The sequence below is a fragment of the Salvelinus namaycush genome, chromosome 17, assembly GCF_016432855.1.
Source record: "Salvelinus namaycush isolate Seneca chromosome 17, SaNama_1.0, whole genome shotgun sequence".
NCBI lineage: Eukaryota > Metazoa > Chordata > Actinopteri > Salmoniformes > Salmonidae > Salvelinus > Salvelinus namaycush.
This window is the reverse complement of record NC_052323.1, coordinates 3,363,218-3,390,276: the sequence shown is the minus strand read 5'-3', so window position 1 is coordinate 3,390,276 and position 27,059 is coordinate 3,363,218. Positions and strand designations below refer to the sequence as shown.

Genomic DNA, 27,059 nt, shown 5'->3' with positions numbered 1-27,059 from the left:
AAACCTGTTTCAGTCTGCTTTTCAACAGACACGGGGAGACAAATTCACCTTTCGACAGGACAAATTCCTAAAATAAAAGGCCAAATGTACACAGGAGTTGCTTACCAAGACGACCGTGAATGTTCCTTAGTGGATGAGTTACAGTTTTGACTTAAATCAGCTTGAAAATCTATGGCAAGACTTAAAAATGGCTGTCTAGCAATGATCAACAACCAACTTGACAGAGCTTGAAAAAATGTTAAGAACAATGTGCAGATATTGTACAACCCAAAGCTTTTAGAAACAACCCAGAAAGACTCACAACTGTAATCGCTGCCACAGGTGATTCTCACGTATTGACACAGGGTTAAATACTTATGTAATCAAGATACAATATGTGTTTATTTTTCTTAAGTTTTGTACAAATGTTAGAATTATTCTTCCACTTTGACATGTCTGAGTCATGTGTAGATTGTTGACAAAAAAATAACAATTAAATCCTTTTAAATCCCACTTTGTAACACAACAAAATGTGCCAATCAGTCTAGTCCTGGATCCAATAGCTCAGCAACACTTGATTCAACTACTCCTAGGGTTTGATGACCTGGGTTGGAACACAATTGTAGAATTAAAGAATGGCAAGTCCCACACTTACCCGTACGCTGAGCATGAAGTAGAAATAATATATTAGACATCGCTGAACAGCTTTTCTTCCTCCCAAGATCAATCTCAATCACCCAGATCGAGAAGACTTGACTGCTCATTAGAGTGGCAGGGGGGGACATTTTTCAAACAAAGCAGTAAAGAATTAGCCACGAAACAAGATCGGACTCTTGTACTCTACACTTTTTTGATAATGCATTTAGTTTTTGCACTTATCCTCCGATGTCAATCAAAGGAGAGCATAACTAGTCTATTTAAACGTCCTGACTTGAAAGGTAAAAACACACACAGGAACTGGAATACAGGAATTGAATTGAGTTTGAATTTAATTGGAAGTATGTTTACCGGCAAGAACTAATTTCTCGTATACACTGAATGTTCGTCCTTCGGTGTATAGAAAATAATTGGTTCTCTGAGATTGAAAACATGCCTCTGCAACGGATGTTTTTGGGATTGTGTTAACGTTAAAAGGTAAGCTCTTACGGCTAGGCTGCATTTTTCTAAAACCTTGAGGAAATCAAATTGATCACCAAATTGTTGCATAGAGCAGGGTTTCCCAAAGTCGGTCCTGGGGCCGCCCCTGGGTGCACATTGTGGTTTTTGCCTTAGCACAGCTGATTTGAAATAATCAAAGCTTGATGATGAGTTGGTTCTTTGAATCAGCTGTGTAGCGCTAGGGCAAAACCCATAACGTGGACCCAGTTTGAGGAAACCCTGGCATAGACCACCGTTCAATACACACTGATGGAGAAACGTGCATTTTCTATTAAACGTGGAGAGGTTTGTGCATGACCGATTCACATCCTCAGATGAACTACCTTCTCTTAAAGAACCAGCAGTGCTTCTGTGTGCGGCATTTTGTAATACAGACATAATTTGATACCAGATTGAGTTTCACTTCTCTTGAATGTAACCATGTAGGAATCTAGTCTTTATTCAGTGGGCCTCTAAATTACTAAGTCTATGCGCCTGCCGGGGCACCCGATCCAGCCAATCAAATTGCATATTTTCTTTCACGTACATAATCACTTCATCAATTCTATTTCTTATTGGTCTTTTGGAAAGAATGTAAGTGTTGAGTCTTCAGATGAATTGTGGGCAATTCCATGGTAACGGAATTACGCTTTGACTTATGTGCTAAAATATGTGCTAAACAAAAAAACATTGTTTTCAAAGTTAAACCGTACTCTGTGCACAAGGACTACTTTAGTGGAATTTAGTGGGAAAACGTTGGTAACAGAATTAGGAAAAAATCTCCTGCAGAAAGAATGGGTGTCAGCTATGACATGGCGCCTTGAGTTTGAAAACAACCTATTGAACTACAGTAAGTGAAGTGGATTTATACCCGGTAACGGAATTACAGTAACAGAGTTACATCATGGCTCCCTGATCTGTACTGCACAAAAATGCAAAATTATGGATATTTGTCTTTCTCCTCGTTTTTTGTTCAAGTTTTGTGCAGTCCAAGTTTTGACATCACATTGCAGCAGACCACAGTAGAGTACAGTGCAGTACAATACAGCACAAAAGAGCAAAGTAGTGTTCAGTACAGTACAATATACTGTGCTCTACTGTCCTATACTGTACTATATTTTACTCTACTGTGCTCTACACAACGTACTGTATTGTACTGTACTGCCGCACAAAGACAAAACACAGTAACTATGTATTTTTCTGTCTAGACAGACAGCAATTTCCGATACTATCATAACACAAGGCGAGACCCAGATGCAGACACAGGAGGCAGGTGGTTGGAGTCTTAGATGTTTAATAATCCAAAAAGGAGTAGGCAAGAGAATGGTCGTGGACAGGCAAAAGGTCAAAACCTGTTCAGAGTCCAGGAGGTACAGAGTGGCAGGCATGCTCGAGGACAAGGCAGGTAGAATGGTCAGGCAGGAGGGTACAGAAACAGGCAAGGGTCAAAACTGGGATGACTAGAAAAAGAATAGCAAAGGCAGGAGAATGGGGGAAAAACCGCTGGTTGACTTGGTACATACAAGACAAACTGGCACAGAGAGACAGGAATTACAGGGATAAATACACTGGGGAAAACATGCAACACCTGGATGGGGTGGAGGAAATAATGAGGACAGGTGAAACAGATCAGCGTGTGACAGATACTCCATGATATATTCTGATCAACTGGCTTGTTCTTGTGTCGGAACTAAATACCACATTAATCAGATGATATACCTGGCCATTACAACAGATCAAAGATTTTTGACCAAATTCATAGTTACTGCATTTTATCTTTGTAGGGCATTGTACCCTACTGTGCTTCACTAACTGTACTCTAATGTACAGTGTTATCCAAATATGTGAAACATACACTGAGTATATCAAACATTAGGAACACCTTCCTAATATTCACTTGCACCCCCCACCGTTCCACAGGGATGCTGGCCCACAGTTGGCTTGATGTCCTTTGGGTGGTGGACCATTCTTGATACACTTTAAACTGTTGAGCATGAAAAACCCAGCAGCGTTGCAGTTACTGACACAAACCGGTGCGCTTGGCACCTACAACCGTACCCCGTTCAAAGGCACTGAAATCTTTTGTCTTGCTAATTCAGCCTCTGAATGGCACACATACACAATATATGTCTCAAATGTCTCAAGGCTTAAAAAGCCTTCTTTAACCTGTCTTCTCTTCATCTACACCGATTGAAGTGGACTTAACAAGTCCATCAATAAGGGATCATAGCTTTCACCTGGATTCACCTGGTCAGTCTATGTCATGAAAAGAGCAGGTGTTCTTAATGTTTTGTGTACTCAGTGTACGTACAGTGCATTCGGGAAAGTATTCAGACCCCTTTACTTTTTCCACATTTTGTTACATTACAGCCTTATTCAAAAATGTATTAAATGCATTTTTTCCCCTCATCAATCGACACACAATACCTCATAATGACAAAGCATAAACAGGTTTTTCGATTTTTTTGCAAATGTATAAAAACTAAGGAACAGAAATACCTTATTCACATAGGTATTCAGACCCTTTGCTATGAGACTCAAAATTGAGCACAGGTGCATCCTGTTTTCATTGATCATCCTTGAGATGTTTCTACAACTTAATTGGAGTCTACCTGTGGTAAAGTCAATTGATGGGACATGATTTTGAAAGGCACACACCTGTCTACATAAGGTCCGACAGTTGCATGTCAGAGGAAAAACCAAGCCATGAGGTTGAAGGAATTGTGCGTATATCTCTGATACAGGATTCTGTCGAGGCACAGATCTGCGGGAAGGGTTCCAAAAAATGTCTGGTGCATTGAACATCTCTAAGAACACAGTGGACCTCCATCATTCTTAAATGGAAGAGGTTTGGAACCACCAAGACTAGAGCTGGCCACCCGGCCAAACTGAGCAATCGGGGGAGAAGAATCTTGGTCAGGGAGGTGACCAATAACTCGATGGTCACTACGACAGAGCTCCAGAGTTCCTCTGTGGAGATGGGAGAACCTTCCAGAAGGACACCCATCTCCGCAGCCCTCTACCAATCAGGCATTTATGGTAGTGGCCAGACGCAAGTCACTCCTCAGTAAAAGGCACATGACAGCCCGCTTGGAGTTTGCCAAAAGGCACCTAAAGGACTCTCAGACCATGAAAAACAAGATTCTCTGGTGTGATGAAACCAAGATCGAACTCTTTGGCCTGAATGCCAAGCGTCACGTCTGGAGGAAACCTAGCACCATCCTTATGGTGAAGCATGGTGGTGGCAGCATCATGCTTTGGGGATGTTTTTCGGTGGCAGGGACTGGGAGACTAGTCAGGATCGAGGGAAAAATGAACAGAGCAAAGTACAGAAAGACCCTTGATGAAAACCTGCTCAAGATCGCTCAGGACCTCAGACTGGGGTGAAGGTTCACCTTCCAACAGGACAACGACCCTAAGCATACAGCCAAGACAACATAGGAGTGGCTTCGGGACAAGTCTTTGAATGTTCTTGAATGGCCCAGCCAGAGCCCGGACTTGTACCCGATCGAACATCTCTGGAGAGATCTCCCCATCCAACCTGACAGCTTGAGAGGATCTGCAGAGAAGAATAGGAGAAACTCCTCAAATACAGGTGTGCCAAGCTTATAGCGTCATACCCAAGAAGACTCAAGGATGTAATCACTGCCAAAGGTGCTTAAAAAAAGTACTGAGTAAAGGGTCTGAATACTTATGTAAATGTGATATTTCTGTTTTTGATTTGCAAAATTTCCAAAAACCTGTTTTCATTATGGGGTATTGTGTGGAGAAAGAATCAATTTCATTATACGGCTTTGACGTAACAAAATGTGGAAAAAGTCAAGCGGTCTGAATACTTTCCGAATGCACTGTATATGATAGGTTCAAATTTGGTCCAGTCCGGGTCCGTCTGTGGACGTTAGCTTCAAGGCCAGAGTGGAGTGACCACATTTCAACTACTTTTTAATGTCCATGGACGTCCGGTGTCGGTTGGTGCTCAGTGGGTGATGATGCTGGTTAAAGTAAATGGAAAGAGAGAGTAGGTGTCAGTAAGTGCTGGGAGAGGTGACAGGGAGGGGTTGTCCAGACTGACTGTTTTAACAATCTTGGTTTGACCTCCAGACAACAGAAAGACAGAAAACAAAGTATACCGTGTACCAAACATTAGGAACACCTTCCTAATATTGAGTGAAAAACACAAAAACATGTTTCCACCAGCACAAGTATTTATACCCTTCTTTAGGCGGAGTCTCCTCCTATTTCAAACTAGAACCCAACAAGGTGTGTGAGAGAGAGAGAGCTCCTCTTTGAGTGGCATGCCTATAATTTAAGACCCACACTGGCATAATTAGACCTAGGCTAGAAAATGGCAAATGGCACTCATAGAAAGCTGTGAAGAAGATGCACATTATGGCTGGTGACATTTCCTCCTGCTATGATTATGTACACTCTTAGCCCATGTTCTGCTTGGGTAATTCTATGTACAGTTGAAGTCGGAAGTTTACATACACTTAGGTTGGCGTCATTAAAACTCGTTTTTCAACCACTCCACACATTTCTTGTTAACAAACTATAGTTTTGGCAAGTCGGTTAGGACATCTACTTTGTGCATGACACAAGTAATTTTCCCAACAATTATTTACAGACAGATTATTTCACTTATAATTCGCTATATCACAATTCCAGTGGGTCAGAAGTTTACATACACTAAGTTGACTGTGCCTTTAAACTGCTTGGAAAATTCCAGAAAATGATGTCATGGCTTTAAAAGCTTCTGATAGGCTAATTGACATAATTTGAGTCAATTGGAGGTGTACCTGTGGATGTAATTCCAGGCCTACCTTCAAACTCAGTGGCTCTTTGCTTGACATCATGGGAAAATCCAAGGAAAATCAGCCAAGACCTCAGAAAAAAAATTGTAGACCTCCACAAGTCTGGTTCATCATTGGGAGCAATTTCCAAATGCCTGAAGGTACCACGTTCATCTGTACAAACAATAGTACGCAAGTATAAACACCATGGGACCACGCAGCCGTCATACTGCTCAGGAAGAAGACGCGTTCTGTCTCCTAGAGATTAACGTATTTTGGTGCGAAATGTGCAAATCAATCTCAGAACAACAGCACAGTAAAACGACCTTGTGAAGATGCTGGAGGAAACAGGTACAAAAGTATCTATATCCACAGTAAAACGAGTCCTATATCGACATAACCTGAATGGCCGCTCGGCAAGGAAGAAGCCACTGCTCCAGAATTTCCATAAAAAAGCCAGACTACGGTTTGCAACTGCACATGGGGACAAAGATTGTACTTTTTGGAGAAATGTCCTCTGGTCTGATGAAACAAAAATAGACCTGTTTGGCCATAATGACCATTGTTATGTTTGTAGGAAAAAGGGGGAGGCTTGCAAGCCGAAGAACACCATCCCAACCGTTGTCGGGTTGCTTTGCTGCAGGAGGGACTGGTGCACTTCACAAAATAGATGGCTCATGAGAAGGAAAATGATGTGGATATATTGAAGCAACATCTCAAGAATCATTGGGGAAGTTAAAGCTTGGTCGCAAATGGGTCTTCCAAATGGACAATGACCCCAAGCATACTTCCAAAGTTGTGGCAAAATGGCTTAAGGACAACAAAGTCAAGGTAATGGAGTGGCCATCACAAAGCCCTGACCTCAATCCTATAGCAAATATGTGGGCAGAACTGAAAAAGCGTGTGCGAGCAAGGAGGCCTACAAACCTGACTCAGTTACACCAGCTCTGTCGGGAGGAATGGCCAAAATTCACCCAACTTATTGTGGGAAGCTTGTGGAAGGCAACCCAAAACGTTTGCCCCAAGTTCAACAATTTTAAGGCAATGCTACCAAATACTAATTGAGTTTATGTAAACTTCTGACCCACTGGGAATGTGATGAAAGAAATAAAAGCTGAAATAAATCATTCTCTCTACTATTATTCTGACATTTCACATTCTTAAAATAAATTGGTGAAACTAACTGACCTAAAACAGGGGATTTTTACTAGGATTAAATGTCAGGAATTGTGAAAAACTGAGTTTAAATGTGTATGGCTAAGGTGTATGTAACCTTCCGACTTCAACTGTATTAGCATTGTTTTCACAATCCGACGAGGATACAGAGTCTGTAGACAACATGTCATGTTTTAATGTTTGCTTTGAAATTCAAGGTGACATTGCTCCCCATTTTTAGTGAAGTGATGATGCATACAGCACATTTTCCCCCAGTGTGATTGTTTTCACTCTCATGCAGTATTAATGTTGCACTGTCGCTATGCAGGACTGAGCATCGCTTATTAGACGGGTTCCTTAACCAACAATGCTTTCTTATGCATGAAACCATGCGAGAAAAGCGACGGATTGGACTCTATCCCCTTTTCCATTGCCTGTTCCATTCCCTAGTACAGTAGTATTCCCTAACACTTTAAGCTCATTTAATGTGATTTTCAGACTAGTGGCTCTCAGATCCCTTCTTAGCACAGGCATGCACGCACACACACAAAAATGCTGGGATTTGCTTTTCATCCTCTATGTTCTGTGAAGATTATTCACTGTTTGTGGCTCATTCTTTTTAGTTGGTTTTGATTCTACTGTTTGTCTCCTCTTGATCTCCTGTTGTACATTTTTTGTTTTCGTAGTTTTTTTCTGGATGTACAGTAGTATATTTATAGAAAGCAATTAAAGTACACGCAACTCCTAAATACTGCGTTGAAAATCTGTTTTAAATCATTAATACAAATGTGTTACTATGATCTGTGGAATAATGTAATTTTGAACAGAATTAACCGTTATTTGTCATCTAAGCTAGGAATACCATCACAGTCTCACAGATGACAACATCTAGTGGTTTAGATATCCATCAATCTAGAAACCCCCCCAAACTCAGCCATGTCCATGCCAGCCGCATCCTTGGAGCTAATCTTGGTTCGGAGCAGAAGATTGCTCTCCCTGGTACCGCAGGTCCAGCTCCACAGAAGCCTCTGAGTGTGTTCAAACAGGTTGCTGGTCCACCTCCCAAGACGCCTCTGGGTGCGGTCAAACACTTTGCCGAACAGAGAGTTGACCCACGGTGGCTGGACAGTGACTATGTTCCTGACCACGCTCCTCTCCATGCGTCTACAGTCGATGTGGGACTGCAGACTGAGTGGTGGATGGACGGACAGGCGATTCTAACTCAGACAGATGTGTGGGAAACACCCAGCATCTCAGTGCTAGAGGTGTCACTACAGACATCCTGGTTCAAATCCAGGCTGTCTCACAACCGGCCGTGATTGGTAGTCCCTTAGGGCGGCGCACAGTTGGCCCAGCGTCGTCCGGGTTTGGCTGGTGTAGGCCGTCATTGTCAGAGTTCCAAGATGGCGTAGCAGTCAGGCGTCTTTGTCTTCGTCTTGTCGTATCTTTTTTCTTCATGTTCTTCGCACATATTTCGTATATATTAAAAAATATATTTTTTAACCTCAACTCCAACATACTCTCCTGCAACCAGCCTCAACCAATGTGGTATGGATCTGCTATTTTATTTTATTTTAGAACCGGAACCCCCAACAAAAGCTAGCCAGCTAACTAGCTACTAGCTAGTAGTCAGCTAGCCACTGCTAGCTGTCAGCAGCTAACCTTTAGCCCGTACAACTCCTGCCAGTCTGCACAGCGCGATTCAACCCAGAGCATACCAGACTCTATTTCCCCACATCTCCGGATTCCTACCGCAAGCTCTGAACCTTTTCACCTGGATCATCGCAGCTAGCTAGCTGCTATCCGAGTGGCTACTCCTGGCTAACATCTCTGTCCCAAAGCAAGCACCAATTAGCCTGGAGCTAGCCTATGCTAGGCCCATCTCCCGGCTAGCTGAAGAGGTCCATCAGCCACTCCTTGGGCTACAATACCTATTTTGCCAATTGGCCTTGAACCCCTTTTACTGCCGATACGGAGCCCCGCCGATCCATCACGACTGGTCCACCGACGTAATCTGCCTCGAGGGGGTTTTCAACAGGCTCCTCCGTCGCGACGTCTTCTGAATGCCCATCTGCTAGCCACGGCCCGCTAGCTGTCTAGAGCATATCAGACTGTTAGCTGTCCATCAGCCAATTTTCTTGGGCTACAATGCCAATTGGCCTGGACCCTTTTACTACACGGAGCCCTGCCAATCCATCACGACTGGTCTGCCGACGTAAACGCCCGAGGGGGCTACAACTGACTCTTCCATTGCGACGTTCCCCTAAGGCCCTTCTGCTAGCCCCGGCCCGCTAGCTGTCTGAATCGCCGTGTCTCCAGCCCACCTAGCTACTCACTAGACTCCATGATCACTCGGCTACGCATGCCTCTCCCTAATGTCAATATGCCTTGTCCATTGCTGTTTTGGTTAGTGATTATTGTCTTATTTCACTGTAGAGCCTCCAGCCCTGCTCAATTTTACATTTACATTTAAGTCATTTAGCAGACGCTCTTATCCAGAGCGACTTACAATATGCCTGAGCTAACCCTTTTGTTCCACCTCCCACACATGCGGTGACCTCACCTGGTTTAAATGGTGTCTCTAGAGACAATATCTCTCTCATCGTCACTCAATGCCTAGGTTTACCTCCACTGTATTCACATCCTACCATACCCTTTTCTGTACATAATGCCTTGAATCTATTCTTCCGTGCCCAGAAACCTGCTCCTTTTACTCTCTGTTCCGAACGCACTAGACGACCAGGTCTTATAGCCTTTAGCCGTACCCCTATCCTACTCCTCCTCTGTTCCTCTGGTGATGTAGATGTTAATCCAGGCCCTGCAATGCCTACCTCCACTCCCATTCCCAGGTGCTCTCATTTGTTGACTTCTGTAACCGTAAAAACATTGGTTTCATGCATGTTAACATTAGAAGCCTCCTCTCTAAATTTGTTTTTTTCACTGCTTTAGCACACTCTGCCATCCCGGATGTCCTAGCTGTGTCTGAATCCTGGCTTAGGAAGGCCACCAAAACCCCTGAAATTTCCATCCCTAACTATAACATTTTCCGACAAGATAGAACTGCCAAAGGGGGCGGCGTTGCAATCTACTGCAGAGATGTTCTGTAATTCTATCCAGGTCTGTGCCCAAACAGTTTAAGCTTCTACTTTCCAAAAACAAGTCTCTCACCGTTGCCGCTTGCTATAGACCACCTTCTGCCCCCAGCTGTGCCCTCGACACCATATGTGAATTGATTGCCCCCCATCTATTGTCAGAGTTCGTACTGTTAGGTGACCTAAACTGGGACATGCTTAACACCCCGGCCGTTCTACAATCTAAACTAGATGCCCTCAATCTCACACAAATTATCAATGAACCTACCAGGTACAACCTCAAATCCGTTAACACGGGCACCCTCATAGATATCATCCTAACCAAGCTGCCCTCCAAATACACCTCTGCTGTCTTCAACCAGGATCTCAGTCATTGCTGCCTCATTGACTGCGTCTGTAATGGGTCTGCTGTCAAACGACCACCCCTCATCACTGTCAAACGCTCCCTAAAACACTTCAGCAAGCAGGCCTTTCTAATCGACCTGGCCCGGGTATCCTGGAAGGATATTGTCCTCGTTCTGTCATTAGAGGATGCCTGGTTATTCTTTTAAAAGTGCTTTCCTCACCATCTTAAATAAGCATGCCCCATTCAAAAAAATATATATAACCAGGAACAGATATAGCCCTTGGATTACTCCAGACCTGACTGCCCTTGACCAACACAAAAACATCCTGTGGCGTACTGCATTAGCATCGAATAGCCCCCGCGATATGCAACTTTTCAGGGAAGTTAGGAACCAATATACACAGGCAGTTAGGAAAGCAAAGGCTAGCTTCTTCAAACAGAAATTTGCATCCTGTAGCACAAACTCCCAAAAATTCTGGGACACCGTAAATTACATGTAGAATAACAGCACCTCCTCCCAGCTGCCCACTGCACTGAGGCTAGGAAACACTGTCACCACCGATAAATCCACGATAATTGAGAATTTCCATAAGCATTTTTCTATGGCTGGCCATGCATTCCACCTGGCTACCCCTCCCCCTGGTCAACAGCCCTGCACCCCCCACAGCTACTTGCCCAAGCCTCCCCCATTTCTCCTTCACCCAAGTCCAGATAGCCAATGTTCTGAATGAGCTGCAAAATCTGGACCCCTTCAAATCAGCCGGGCTAGACAATCTTGACCCTCTCTTTCTAAAATTATCCGCCGCAATTGTTGCAACCCCTATTACTAGCCTGTTCAACTTCTCTTTCGTATCCCTAAAGATTGGAAAGCTGCCGCGGTCATCCTCCTCTTCAAAGGGGGAGACACTCTAGACCCAAAATGTTACAGACCTACAGTTGAAGTCGGAAGTTTACATACACCTTAGCCACATTTTTATTCTCAGTTTTTCACAATTCCTGATATTTAATGTTTTAGGTCAGTTAGGATCACCACTTTATTTTAAGAATGTGAAATGTCAGAATAATAGTAGAGAGAATGATTTATTTCAGCTTGTATTTCTTTCATCACATTCCTAGTGGATCAGAAGTTTACATACACTCAATTTGTATTTGGTAGCATTGCCTTTAAATTGTTGACCTTGGGTCAAACGTTTCGGGTAGCCTTCCACAAGTTTCCCACAAAGTTCGGTGAGTTTTGACCCATTCCTCCTGTCAGAGCTGGTGTAACTGAGTCAGGTTTGTAGGCCTCCTTGCTCACACACCCCACACATTTTCTATAGGATTGAGGTCAGGGCTTTGTGATGGTCACTCCAATACCTTGACTTTGTTGTCCTTAAGCCATTTTGCCAAAAACTTTAGAAGTATGCTTGGGGTCATTGTCCATTTGGAAGACCCATTTACGACCAAGCTTTAACTTCCTGAATGATGTCTTGAGATGTTGCTTCAATATATCCACATAATTTTTCTGCCTCATGATGCCATCTATTTTGTGAAGTGCACCAGTCCCTCCTGCAGCAAAGAACCCCCACAACATGATGCTGCCATCCCCGTGCTTCACGGTTGGGATGGTGTTATGCTTGGAGGAAAAAGCCTCCCCTTTTTTCCTCCAAGCATAACAATGGTCATTATGGCCAAACAGTTCTATTTTTGTTTCAACTGACCAGAGGACATTTCTCCAAAAAGTATGATCTTTGTACCCATGTGCAGTTGCAAACCGTAGTCTGGCTTTTTTATGGCGGTTTTGGAGCAGTGGCTTCTTCCTTGCTGAGCGGCCTTTCGGGTTATGTCGATATCGGACTCGTTTTACTGTGGATATAGATACTTTTGTACCTGTTCCCTCCCGCATCCTCACAAGATCCTTTGCTGTTGTTCTGGGATTGATTTGCACTTTTCGCACCAAAGTACGTTCATCTCTAGGAGACAGAATGTGTCTCCTTCCTGAGCGGTATGACGGCTGCGTGGTCCCATGGTGTTTATACTTGCGTAATCTAAATCCTCCCGTTTATGATAGTTTTTTTCCTGCATCACTAACGACTCCTTTTACCTATTCCCTGCCTGTACTTTAGCCTATCGGATTTCCTGTTATCAACCTATTGCCTGATCTCCCTGACGGTGTTACTAGCCTTTTCCCTGCCTGTACTGTTGCCTTTTTGGACCCCCTGTGTATGACTTTCTGCCTGCCCCTGGACCCAGCTACCTGCCTCCTCCTGTGGTCCTTTACAAATACACACCTGCTGCGCCCTGCTCTTGAAACCAGCTCTCTGTCTCCCATCGTGTTCATTACACGTACTGCGGTGCTCTGCCCTAGAATCATTACCATAATATGTTTTACTTGACAATTGTTTCTGGTGTTCTCCCTAAGATCTGGAACGTTACACATATCCGCCCCCTATATAAAGAAGGAAATCCTTCTGACTTAGATAACTACCATCCCATTTCTAAATGATCTTGCCTTTCCAAACGTTTTAGAATCCCTGGCCAAGTCTCAGCTAAGAACTTTTTTAACTTTTCATTCTATTCTTAATGTGCACCAGTCTGGTTTTAGACCTGGGCATAGCACCGTTTCAACTGCTATGCTTGTTCTAGATGATGTGTTAAATTGCTTAGATTATAAAAACCATTGTGCTGCCTTATTTATAGACCTTCCCAGGGCCTTCGACACTGTTGACCATTACATTCTCATTCAAAGGCTGAATGAAATAGGCCTGGATCAGGTTTCTTACAGGTGGTTTGAGAATGATCTGGCAACCCATGGACGTCTATGAGTATCTGCGAGCATGCTAGCAGATACCCATAGACTTCGAGTCATTGCGCTAACTCTAGTTAGCATTGGCCCTTCGAAACTACCTCTAACTTCCTTCATACTGGACATAGAGACATAAAAATGGTATCCACAAGTTCATCTGACTCTGGGAAAATCCCAAAGTACCCATTTAAACCACAGGTGACAGTTTTATTAATCACCACTTCATCCTGTATCAAAAGGCTGGCTGGTCCTCATTAAGGTCCCGTAGATCACTTCGTTATTCCCTTTTTGTTTACTCAAGCTTCCGACTTACCTAACTCTGCTGTTAAAATATAAAAACATGAGATACCAAACCCGTTCACAAGGTTGGTTAACTCTTGACGTTCCTTGAGTCTCCACCGAACTAGATAAATCCACTTTTAGTTTTAAAGCACCTGAAACCAACTAAAACATACATTGTGTGTGCACTAACCCTAAACGTGGGATGAACTGGGGATTTACTGCTGCAGTGCTACTAGCTTCCTTACTAGCTACCTGGTGAGTTCTGAGGAGCCTGACATGGGTTTCCCAAAATCCGAAATAACTTTCTATTGAAGACGCAGTCGGAATTTCCCGCCACCCGATAGTTTGAAACTGTGGCTTTGGGAAAAATAAAGCATGTACCAACGAGTGGTTGATATTCATGGTCACATGACAGCATAATTATATTTGGAATGGCCACAGGTGACTTTAAAATGATTGATTGGGGACCTTCTTATTGACGAATGTAATAGTTTTTCTTCAATTTGTGGTGTGGTGGATTTTACTTGTTTTATATTTTATTTGAGATTTTGCGCCTATGAAATTGTATATGCAGAGCTCCCTTGTGAAAGAGAGCCTGGTCTCAAAGGTGACTCCCTGCTTAAATAAAAGTTTTTAAAAATGCAGAGGTTGTGCTGGCTGGCAACTGGCTAGGTGTAGATCTCTGTACAGACAGAGCAGCGGAGGTGGTCTTCCAGAGAAGAGGAAAACATGGCCATATCGGAGCTGACTGTGTACTGTGGTCAAATGAGAAGTTTAAGATAAGTCTGTCCCTTAAAGCACAGAGTCAAATTAACCTTTGCTCTCAGCCTCAAGTGATTGGTGTTTCTGTCTTATCTGAAAGGGCGGAGCGTTCCTTTATCAAACACACACAGGCCAATACTTTTCCCACAGTAACTCTGGTCTTATCCATGACCCAACACATTCATGGTGTGTTTATTACCGTTAGGCAAAACCAAATGACATTACACTGTCCGTGCACCATGTTATTGTATTGAATGGTTCCAAAGTGTATGTCATTGTTCCAGTATCATATTGAAGCCCAAGTATCAATATGTGTATTGAATCACTAAAGATACACACCCATAGAATTATCTATGGGTCAATTCCATAGACAACTGAGGCAAGGCATTCTCCATATTATTATCAACAAATAAAAGTATACCTTGACTACTTGAAATTAAATATTTTGAGAACTTGAATGTAGAAAGTCAAAGCGGAACCTCTTCAATGTAGATAGTCTTCACAGAAAGCTTGGCCTGATAAAGGGGTCTCTCATCACTCATGGAAAGAACCTGAGGCCTCTAAGGGGACCTCAAAGAACATGTTTGAAAATGTGATCAATGATTGTTTTGGGAAGGTAAAACATTTTCCTTGCAAAACTCCCAAAGGAATTCTCTGCGGATACTGTGCATTTTTAAAAGGTGAAACCAGAATATTTCAAACTTCAATTGTGAGTCAAAGCACTTTGAGTATTCTGTTTCAAGCCACAGAACAATCCATAAAAACATCCTCTTTTTGCCACTACCCAGAGAACGTCCATGCATTTATCCATTTTGGTTTGACATTCCATGTCACTATGACATTCAAAGGCATGAAGTCCACAGCTTTCAATAGTGGTCTTGATCTGGCGCATTCGCTATGGGTTCCTGAGCAATCAACGTTTCAGCAAAGACGCTCAGACTTCCGAGAACGTTTGTCATTTGGTTTGAAAAGTATTGATTTTCTTCCTATTTTTAAAGCTCTGTTGAGTGCTGACCTCTGTAATAGGAGGTTGACATGCAGGACAAGGCCATCCCTCATCCTTTTACCTTTTCCTTTTTAATTCTTGCCACAATTTGCCTCAGGGTCAGCCCCTATTCTCCTAGGACATCACTCTCTCACGTTATGATCTAAACTCTGTAATGGTGCTGCAAATTGCACTCCCCTTCACCCACACAACTTGCCGTGTGAAAAGTTGAAGACAAATTGTCTTTCATTGAAAATGGGATGAGTTTATTTTTTGTTGAAAAGAAGCAGTTCGTTGGTGTCGTGTTGTTCATTCCGCTTTGTGAAACATTTACAATTTGTTGATTACTCCCAGAAGCTTGGCATTAAATCAATCGGAATAAGGCATGGCAACATATGTATTTGGTAGGCTACAAATGAGCACACTTGCAGTACCGCATCGTAAATCACAATGGCTGCCTCAGTGCAGGGGAGGGAAAGGAGCATTGTTCTCTTTCCCCTGTTCCTTTTGCTCTACCTCCTTAAAGACTCAACTGAACGAATAACCCAATCCAGGGTGATAAGGCCACTCTTTTTTTCCCGCCCGCGGTTCATCGATCTTCATTCCTGACAGACTTTTCAACGTTTGTCTCCTTGCCTTCCACCAGACTGCAACTGCAACTTCCGACGTCTGGCAGATTGACGCTCTCCTGCTGGTGCTAAGCACCCCGCTTGAGGAGGCCTTGGGTTTGTTTAGCAGAAATACAAATTGCCTGGCAGTCAGGAAAGCTCACAGAGTAGTGGTGGCGAGCAGGTCCCTGACTCGCTGCTTAAACACCAATCAAAGTTGGCCAAGTGTTGTGGGGGCTCGAGGCCTCGACTTCACTTTTCTTAATCTCCAGACTTCATCCATGGGAGTTGTGTCCCTTTTTCCGCGCAGCGCAAATGACTATTACGTAAAGCCCAACTGTCTTTGCGCTTGCAGTTAATACTGTTGTTGTCATTCAGTATTGCTTGAGTTCAGTATTGCTTGAGTTCAGTATTGCAGTATTGCTTCTTGAATTAATTAATAGGCCTAGACATTTTGGTGAAATGTGGCTTATTGAATTACTTGGATTTACTGCTGCAGTGCTACTAGCTTCCTTACTAGCTACCTGGTGAGTTCTGAGGAGCCTGACATGGGTTTCCCAAAACCCGAAATAACTTTCTATTGAAGACGCAGTCGGAATTTCTCGCCACCCGATAGTTTGAAACTGGCTTTGGGAAAAATAAAGCATGTATCAACGAGTGCTTGATATTCATGGTCGCATGACAGCATAATTATATTTGGAATGGCCACAGGTGACTTTGCCAGATCACGTCTCTCTGCCTCCTCATGCATATACTGTACAGTACAGATTCAGCTCTCAGAGAGGGTTAGCTTATTTTTGGGGGGTAGTATAATCTACCAGGAGATGGATATAATAGTCTACAGTAGATGAGACATTTAGCATGAACTACTCATGAGAGTAGCTGGCTATGCAGGCTGCTGACGAGGAGGAAGGTTTGGAGCGTAGCTCGCTCACTTAGCGTTAAAATGCCATTGATTTGAAAATAGCTAGCTTGGTTAGGGCGAGCAGCTAAACCTGGTAGGGACTCAGGCTTTCGTTAGCTTGCACTGCTAAAGGAGGCAGGCTAGTTTGGAGGAGAGTGCCTGAGAGGTTCTTTGAAGTGAAACGGAGCTAACCACCTTCCATTCCCTGAAGAGAGAGTGAGCCTAGCCCCTCAGGCGCTGTTTAGAAACTCCACTGTTTCGCTCCAGTGAATGGAGGACATGAGGTGAGGCTGCTTCTTCCAGCAGCAGGCCTCTATTTCAAACAGATATTTCCACGAGCCCCATTTCTCCGCTGACTGTGCGTTTCTATTACCTGTTGAAGCCCACACTTTCTTCCTGATAAATCCCTCGTAGGGAGTTGAGTAGAGATCAGATGACCGTGGCTAGAATTTTGAAGTAGCCCTGAATTGACTGCACAGGTGGAACAATTGTTATTTTACAATGTGAATATATGAACCCATTATGCTTACAAACTGCCGAAGGGATACAATAGTACTACTGCTGGCACTTTTAGGCTGGCATTATCTGTGAAGGATAGCCTATTGAGGCTGATGAAGACAGAGTTTTTCCCTCCCCAGACTCAGTCTTATGTCATGGGCCACTTACTGAATATATGCTAAGTTTCTGATAAATGGCCATATGTCAACATTTGGTCTGCTTGTGTCCCATGTGTCCTCAGGAGACAGAGGGTGCACTACCCTACCTGCTGGTGCTGTGTGGGGACCACGGGATGTCCGAGACGGGCAGCCACGGGGGCTCGTCTGCGCATGAGGTCAACACCCCCCTGGTGCTCATCAGCCCTGCCTTCAAGAGGAAAGGTAAGCACTTTCATTGGCTCTCCTGTTATCCTTTAGCCTGTCAGTCTGTCTGTCTTGCTGTCAGTGCACAACTAGGCACATTCACACCCGTGTTCAAATCCATATCACAGCACGGCTCCATAACGATATAGTGAAAATATCGTAGCTTCGGTCCACCCCTTTTATATGCATTTTCATTTGTTTTCACATAGCCACATTTTTCCTGAGTGAGGATTAATATATCTTATGATAAGCAGGGGCCTACTCCAGAGTGCCTGAGCCACACACGCATACACGCCTGGATAAATACAGTTGACCTTAGAAGTTTACGTGCACTTAGGTTGGAGTCATTAAAACTAGTTTTTCACTTCACACTTTTCTTGTTAACAAACTATAGTTTTGGCAAGTCGGTTAGGACATCTACTTTGTGCATGTAATTTTTCCAACAATTGTTTACAGACAGATTATTTCACTTATCATTCACTGTATCACAATTCCAGTGGGTCAGAAGTTTACATACACTAAGTTGACTGTGCCTTTAAACAGCTTGGAAAATTCCAGAAAATTATGTCATGGCTTTAAAAGCTTCTGATAGGCTACTTTACATAATTTTAGTCAATTGGAGGTGTACCTGTGGATGTATTTCAAGGGCTACTTTCAAACTCAGTGGCTCTTTGCTAGACATCATGGGAAAATCAAGCTAAGACCACAGAAAACAAAATTGTAGACCTCCACAAGTCTGGTTCATCCTTGGGAGCAATTTCCAAACGCGTGAAGGTACCACGTTCATCTGTACAAACAATAGTACGCAAGTATAAACACCATGGGACCACGCAGCCGTCATATTGCTCAGGAAGGAGACGCATCTGTCTCCTGGAGATGAACGTACTTTGGTGCGGAAAGTGCAAATCAATCCCAGCAAAGGCCCTTGGTGAAGATGCTGGAGGAAACAGGTACAAAAGTAGCTATTTCCACAGTAAAACGAGTCGTGTATCGACATAACCTGAAAGGCCGCTCAGCAGGGAAGACGCCACTGCTCCAAAACCGCCATAAAAAAGCCAGACTACTGTTTGCAACTGCAGATTGGGACAAAGATCGTACTTTTTGGAGAAATGTCCTCTGGTCTGATGAAACAAAAATAGAACTGTTTGGCCATAATAACCATTGTTATGTTTGGAGGAAAAAGGGGGAGGCTTGCAAGCCGAAGAACACCATCCCAACCGTGAAGCACGGGGGTGGCAGCATCATGTTGTGGGGGTGTGTGACTGGTGCACTTCACAAAATAGATGGCATTATGTGGAACGAAAATGATGTGGATATATTGAAGCAACATCTCAAGACATCATTCAGGAAGTTAAAGCTTGGTCGCAAATGGGTCCTCCAAATGGACAATGACCCCAAGCATACTTCCAAAGTTGTGGCAAAATGGCATAAGGACAACAAAGTCAAGGTATTGGAGTGGCCGTCACAAAGCCCTGACCTCAATCCTATAGAAAATTTGTGCGCAGGACTGAAAAAGCGTGTGCGAGCAAGGAGGCCTACAAACCTGACTCGGTTACACCAGCTCTGTCGGGAGGAATGGGCCAAAATTCACCCAACCTATTGTGGGAAGCTTGTTGAAGTCTACCTGAAACGTTTGACCCAAGTTAAACAATTTAAAGGCAATGCTACCAAATACAAATTGAGTGTATGTAAACTTCTGACCCACTGGGAATGTGATGAAAGAAATAAAAGCTGAAATAAATCATTCTCTCTACTATTATTCTGACATTTCACATTCTTAAAATAAAGTGGTGATCCTAACTGACCTAAAACAGGACATTTTTACTAGGATTAAATATCAGGAATTGTGAAAAACTTGAGTTTAAATGTATTTGGCTAAGGTATGTAAACTTCCAACTTCAACTGTAAATATATAAACACACACATACTCTCTCTCACATAACGGAGCTCTGACTGTGAGAAATGATGATGTATTTCACGTACACACAGACACCACCATCTCTCAGCTGAGCTCTCACACTGTGAGAAGCGGTGACGTCTTGACACCGTGTGAAGAGGAGCTCGTTAACATCTCGCCGCTCCGTGACGAACGTGTCGGTGGCCGTCCATGTGAATGTGATAATTGTTTCCTCATTCGCCACATATATTGCCGAGATCCCTCCTCTACGTGGGTTTATTTCAGGCTGATCAGATTGTCCTGAGAGACTGGCTGAGAAATGATGGACAGGCTCATGCAGTAGCTTGTACTGTAGGGCCTCTGAGACGTGAGCAGAACACCAGAATTCATCTTCTGGATTAACCTGTCAACTCAACTGTCAGTATTAAGATAAAAGAAGAGCTTTTATTAAACCGAAAAACTGGACACAGCATTGATAAAATATAAATATATGTTGTTGTTGTATTTTAAGTTGTGCTCCACAAACTAAATCAATAATTATTTAAAAAATATGGCATGGTAGGGGTTGATTAGGGATTCAAATGTTCTGCCCTGTAACTTCTCAAATGATTTTGAATGGGACTGAATTGTGTGTCCCCAGAAGGTAATTTATACAAGACTGTGTGTCTTTGCCTGTATGCCTCCTTCCAGGCATGTGTCTCTATGTCCTGAGATACTCCCCTCAATCTATCTCCTCTCTTTACTCCTTATAACCAGTGGGGATGGAAAAGCCGCCAACAGTAGAGCAGGTGGACCTGACCCCAACCCTGGCCCTTGGTCTGGGCCTGCCCATCTCCCAGAACAGCGTGGGCCGCTTCATCCAGCCCGTGGTGGAGGACGCCTCGCTCAGGGACCAGCTACGCTTCCTGCACCTCAACGGCCACCAGCTGAGCTGCCTGCTGAAGGACAGCATGCCAGCCTATGAGAAAGGTAAGAGGGAATGGTGCAGTGCAGTGGTAGTGCCAAATCAGAGCAGAGAAAGGTTAAATCAGCTCCCAGCCTCCCAAATCTACAGAGTTGTTCGTGTGTACAAAGCTAATCAGAAAAAGCCAAGGACAAGTAGCTAAATTCAAGTGTGTTACTAATACAAACACAAGCAAGTATACAGGCGCTTAGGCACATACATACCATTTGTGGCGTGGGCACGCACACACGCGCACACACGCACACACGCACACACACACACACACACACACACACACACACACACACAGCATCTGGCCCTGGAATCCTTTAAGTCTGTAAATAAATGTATTGACACCCGCAAAGGATTCAACAGGGTTGAGTCACAAAGATTGCCTTTGGTTGCCTCACAATCCTGCCCTCCTTTCCCCTCTCTCTCTTTTTCTGTCTGCACACACACACACACAGCCCCCCTCTGCAGGGTTCTACACTCTCCTACCTCTATTATCTTACTGAATCACTGTCAAAGAAAGAAACAAATAGAAAGGATACGATTATCCACCTTAAGGGGTTCTTCCTCTCACACACACACACACTGCCCCCGTAGTTCCATTTCAATCTTGGCTGCTGTGTTTAGGCTGTGTTGTATACAGGTCAAAGTGAGGCTGTGAGACACAAAAGAAGAAGCCTGGGCCCGTATCCACAAGCATCTCAGAAAAGGTCCTAGGAATCCCTTTTAAGACAACAAACCTCCCAGCTCAGAGTAGGTTTTAGGATAATGTTAAGACACTGCTCAGACAAACTCTGAGCCAAGAGTAAAATTATGTCCTAAAAGTTTATCTCGTCTGGTAATCACGACACTTTGAGGTACTGCGAAGGAAAGATAATGATGTTTCTCATTGACATTGTTGCAAATGATGGGGAATAACCAATCGTGATGAGGCAACGCCAGCTGCGAACTCTGTATCACGCTTTAGACAACCACAGTGAATGTGACTGGACATCAAATATTGCAATGGTAAAATGTTTGATAAGCTGTCTGTCATTTTCGCCTGACATGATCACTTTGCCTATTCTTAATTATTGCCTAATATGCTGGCATGCATACTTTTTTTATTTTTTATTTTACAATTCTGATGGTTGTTAAAAGCAGAATTTTGACAATGTTACCATTATATCAACACACTCGTCACTCCCATTTTACAACTCTAAATCGCTCTGGCACAGTAGGCATTAAGTCACTTGCCGATAATGTTGTATATAATGTTCCATACAACATTTGAAAGGCCTATCATTTTCACTGAACACAATCAAAGTTAACATAAGCTCTAGATTTCCTTCAATTGCCCAATTTATAGGCATGTCCAATTTAGGCATATTTTTTAACAACGTGAAATTGCACTCCAAATGGATAATTATATGGATATTTATGGGTTGATCATATAGAAAAATCAAAGCATTATTTTAACAACACCATTTTTAGATTATCAAGACCTGCTTGTAACTCCTGACTGCTCATGAGCTATCCTAAATGTCTATTGACTAGGTGTGACTCTTATGACCACAGATGCCTCATGCTTACCTTTTATTTCTGCCCATAAGAGTAGGAGTAAAATGTCTCTATTCTCAGCACTTAGGACCAATTGTCTACTCTGAGATGCTAATAGACCCTGTGCTTGGTCTATTACAGTGGACGATCTGTAATAGGCCATTTAGACAGTCTCTCTTCCCAGTTTTCAAAATTGCTCCTGCACTTTTATGTGGTTCATCGTCTAAAAAAGGGAGGTCTCAAATGTGCAATATAAATGTACAGAAATAAAGTGGTACAGAGGTAAAAGGGGTTCACATGCAACTCCAGGGTTGTGGGTTTGATTTCCTCAGGTTCCCCATGCTGTGTGTGTTAATTTAGGCGCTATTTGACATGTCAGAATCCCTTGATGATTCTCTGCGGGTGTTCCAACTCGACAGTATAGGAACATATTCCATATTCATTGGAGGTACGGTTCCCACTTCAGAATGAATTCTGATTCTGATATTTTTTTTGTCACCGATTAGTCTTTTGACCGATCGGATCTGCTTTGAAAAAGGATCTGATAGGATTGGTCAAAAGACAAATATCAGAATTGGACTGTGTGTGTAAACGCAGCTTGTGTCAAAACAAGCCCTCTTGCGACACACATGTTCTTTCACTGAGTGCTATGCCACATACACTCCTCTCCATATGTATTTGGACAGTGAAGCTAAACATTTTACGTTTGGCTCTATACTCCTGCATTTTGGATTTGAGATCAAATGTTTCATATGAGGCGACAGTATTGTCATATTTTATTTGAGTGTGTTCTCATACGTATCTGTTTTACGGTTTAGAAATGAAAGGACTTCTATATCTATTATATATCTAGTCCCCCAATTTGAAGATGTCATAAGTATTTGTTCAACGTTCACTTATAGTGTATTAAAGTAGTCAAAAGTGTTGTATTTGGCCCCATGTTCCTAGCAAGGAATGACTGCATCAATCTTGTGACTCGTTGAATGCATTTGCAGCTTATTTTGGTTGTGTTGTGTTTTGTCCAATAGAAAATGAAGGGTGACTAATGACTGGAGTAATTTTCTTTATCATCCAACAAGTTTGTAAAGGCAAAAGCTTGATGTAGTCATTGTGTGCAAGGAATATGGGACCGAATACTAAACGTTTGACTACTATATATACACTATAAGTGAATTTGTCAAAATACTTATGACATCTTCAAATGTGGGTACTAGATATATAAAGTGCTTTCATTTAAAAACTGTAGAACAGTTTTGTATGAAAATACCCTCAAATATTATGTGACATTCTGTGCTGTTGCTTCATATGAAACATGGTATCTCAAATCCAGAATGCTGGAGTATAGGACCAAATAAAAATGTTTAGCTTCACTGTCCAAATGCATATGGAGGGGAGTGTAAATAGACGCATAGATACACACGGACATACACACGTGCGCACACACACACACACAGTTCTACATAGTTACAGTGTAAGATTGTGTTTAAATGAAGTAAGTATTTTAACAGTGATGAAAGGTATTAATTATGGAATTTGACGACAACAACACATACACCACACCTGTGTGTGTTACCTGGCAGACTATAGCATAGAGCAGTATTTCTCAATTTATTGCATGTGCGTTAATTTAATGTGATTTATTTTATTTAACCTTTATTTAACTAGCTAAGTCAGTTCAGAACAAATTCTTATTTACAATGACAGCCTACCAAAAGGCAAAAGGCCTCCTGTGGGGACGGGAGCCTGGGATTACAAAAATGTAATAAATAACATATAAATATAGGACAAAACACACGGCATGCCCAATGAGACAACACAACACTACATAGAGACCTAAGACAAGAGCATAGCAAAGCAGCAACACATGACAACACAGCATGGTAGCAACACAACATGACAACAACATGGTAGCAACACAACATGGTAGCAGCACAAAACGTGGTACAAACATTATTTGGCACAGACAACAGCACAAAGGGCAAGAAGGTAGAGACCCCAATACATCACACAAAGCAGCCACACCTGTCAGTGAGAGTGTCCATGATTGAGTCTTTGAATGAAGAGATTGAGATTAAAAACCTTCCAGTTTGAGTATTTGTTGCAGCTCGTTCCAGTCGCTAGCTGCAGCGAACTGAAAAGACGAGTGACCCAGGGATGTGTGTTAAACACTGCCCTAAGTAGATGGGATGTCAATCCACTTGTATTCCCTCTGCAGTGGTATTCTGACTGCATTGTGAACGTTTTCCTTGAATAATCATCCTAGATGAACTGGAGAATTTGGGGCACCGATGTACCATAAATCAACCATAGCAGCTTCAGCTTATTATTTTAGCAAGAGTGTGTCTTCTCCTCCTCACAGGTTTCTCAATCATCTTTTAATCACAGCTTTTTGTTCCGTAAGTGAGGTGCGAAGAAACTATCTTCAGAATGCCTTAAAAGTTCAGATTGGTGGTAGAGGACTTCACTGAGGAATGAGGTTGTTTTTTTAGGATTTTGTGTTTTGATTTTTTTCTTTATGGGTTCCCTAATGCTCCTGCCTTGATTGTGTAATTGCTTGGTCTTGTCATGCAGGGCTCCCTCAAAAAAGAAACCTTGGTCTCAATGGGACTCCCCCTGCCTAAATAAAGGTTAAATAAATATATGTTCATAATTTGAACCAAGTCACTGTCTATCAATTCACCGAAACCCTTTCCCCTCCATCTCTTTCCTTCTTTTATATTGGGACTCCGGTCTGGAGTCACACTCACACCCACACCCACCCATGGGCCTCTAAATGATGAATGCACATTACTGTAGAAAAATACATGCTAATCAGTCACAGTGGCTGCTTATTGCCACTGTAATTTAAAACATATTTATATTGCAGTACAGTAGCTCAAGAGAAAGGAGAACTCACACAGGCCTTAAATTACTATTCTGAGTTTGACTAAAATTGCTGCCAGGAAGGTCCTTGTCTAAACTACTGATTATTCAGCTACATTTTTTCACTCGCTAGTTTCCATAGTGATTCTGGGACAACTTTACAAGCAGTGGACCTCAATCTTGAGTGTGAAATCTGGCCATTACAACTGAGATATTAACCGCAAAAGCATCCTTGTGAAATTGTCCTTACTATATATACGATGGACATGCGTAGACATCTACACAAACAACCATCTCACACCTACAGCAAATGTCTTGACAAAGCACAGACAAGACATGATGAAGATGCTAAATTCAGTCAGTGGCGTGCGTACCTCATCTATTTTTTTCTTCTTCTTGTCTTTATCACATATTTAAATTACTGGACCTCCTTTGAGAGGCTTTTCATTTTTCCTCAGTAAAAGGAACAGAGGACCATATGGACTTGTTAATCTGTGAGAAATCTCTGATAGAGAGAGTGGCTGCTCTTAAAAGAGAACTCTGCAAGGTTGTGGTTATTGCTGTCCCTGTCAGTCACCTTGATTAAGGCAGCCTTAATGCAAGTTAAATAAAGGTTACTTTAAAAAAATAAAATGTCACATCGACGAGGACCAAGCAAGTAATCTGATCCTAAATTCAACCACTCGCTGTAGTAGGCTAAATTACAGTGTGGCCGAACAAATTGGACTGACACAGTCAGTCTTTATCGAGGCTGCTCGGCCGTTTCCCTTTTTGACCTTACACATGTGCTTCTCAAGGTGAGCATACATGAACAACTACATACAGTGCTGGAATGAAAAAGATGCTGGTACACACTTTTAGATGTTCACATTTTAGTGCGATTGGGAGTTCATGGAGGGGCGGACATTGGGATTTTGTCATGACTGTGACCTCTGACTGATGTGTGTCACGAGTGTTGATCTCAAACCGAACACTTGGCCCCTAAGCCCTTTAGTGAGTGGCCGTTTGTTTTTGCTGTTGTGTTCGATAGTGATCACTCGACTCTGTAAGTGTTTTGGCCCAAATGAGCATTGAGATGATGAACACTCGACATCCCAACTGCCACTTATGAATATTCCAAAATGCAAAATCCATCCGTGAGCATCTATCTTGTAGCATGACTCACTTGCTATGAAACACGGGCAGTGAGGACCCCGGGGCAGACACAAATGCATAGTCTGATAGACAGTGAGAAAGTTGTCAAAACAACAACATCTCTCTATTCCTGCATAAACTATGTGCAATTATGTTGGTCACCAGTGATTTCATCTGCTGGTTTTAGCTTGTTGTAGCCTGCCTTCTGCAAGCTAGCTTCACTGACAAAAACAGGGATGGAATTGTATTTAGCGCTAGCTAAGGATGTTGGTCACTTAGCTGATAAACAGCATGTAGGTTGTCACTATACTACGACAGTTTGACAGCTTGCTGAGGAAGTTGTAGACATGTTTCCAAAGCGCCAATCGTTACGGTGTAATGTTTGGGTCAGCTAAACACACAGCACAGCAGCAGACGCCATACTGTACTGACTCCGGGCAGAGAAGGTTGTTTTCTGTTTCATTTCCAGGCTGTGCCCATGGAGATCCTGGTTCGAGTCCAGGCTCTGTCGCAGCCGGCCGCTACCGGAAGTCCCATGGGGAGGCGCACAATTTGGCCCAGCGTCGTCCAGGTTAGGGGAGGGGTTTGGCCGGCAGGGATGTTCTTGTCCCATCGCGCTCTAGCGACTTCTGTGGTGGTCCGGACGCATGCACGGTGACACGGTCGCCAGGTGTACGGGGTCTCCTCTGACACATTGTGTCAAGAAGCAGTGCGGCTTGGTTAGGTCGTATTTCGGGAGGACGCGTGGCTTTCGACATTCACCTCTCCCCAGTCTGTATGAGAGTTGCAGCGATGAGACAAGACTGTAACTACCAATTGGATACCACGAAATTGGGGAGAAAAAGGGGTAAAAGTATAAAAATTATAATAATTTAAAAAAATGTCTAAATCCCTATCCATGGATAATTTAATCTAGTCAGTTGTGCTGAATGCCTTCTACTGAAATATGCCTTTCGGTTACTGGCCCAACGCTCTAACCACTGAAAGGGC

General features: G+C 42.9%; 1 protein-coding gene across 1 annotated transcript in view; it reads left to right on the top strand.

Moving 5' to 3' along the window:
* The window catches only part of LOC120062235 (GPI ethanolamine phosphate transferase 2-like), a 117,000-nt gene that overhangs the window by 26,664 nt on the left and 63,277 nt on the right, over positions 1-27,059 (top strand). Inside the window, exons 5-6 of the mRNA XM_039012054.1 lie at positions 17,565-17,703; positions 20,339-20,551. Coding sequence (XP_038867982.1) covers positions 17,565-17,703; positions 20,339-20,551 — 352 coding nt within the window. The remainder of the gene's footprint in view (positions 1-17,564; positions 17,704-20,338; positions 20,552-27,059) is intronic.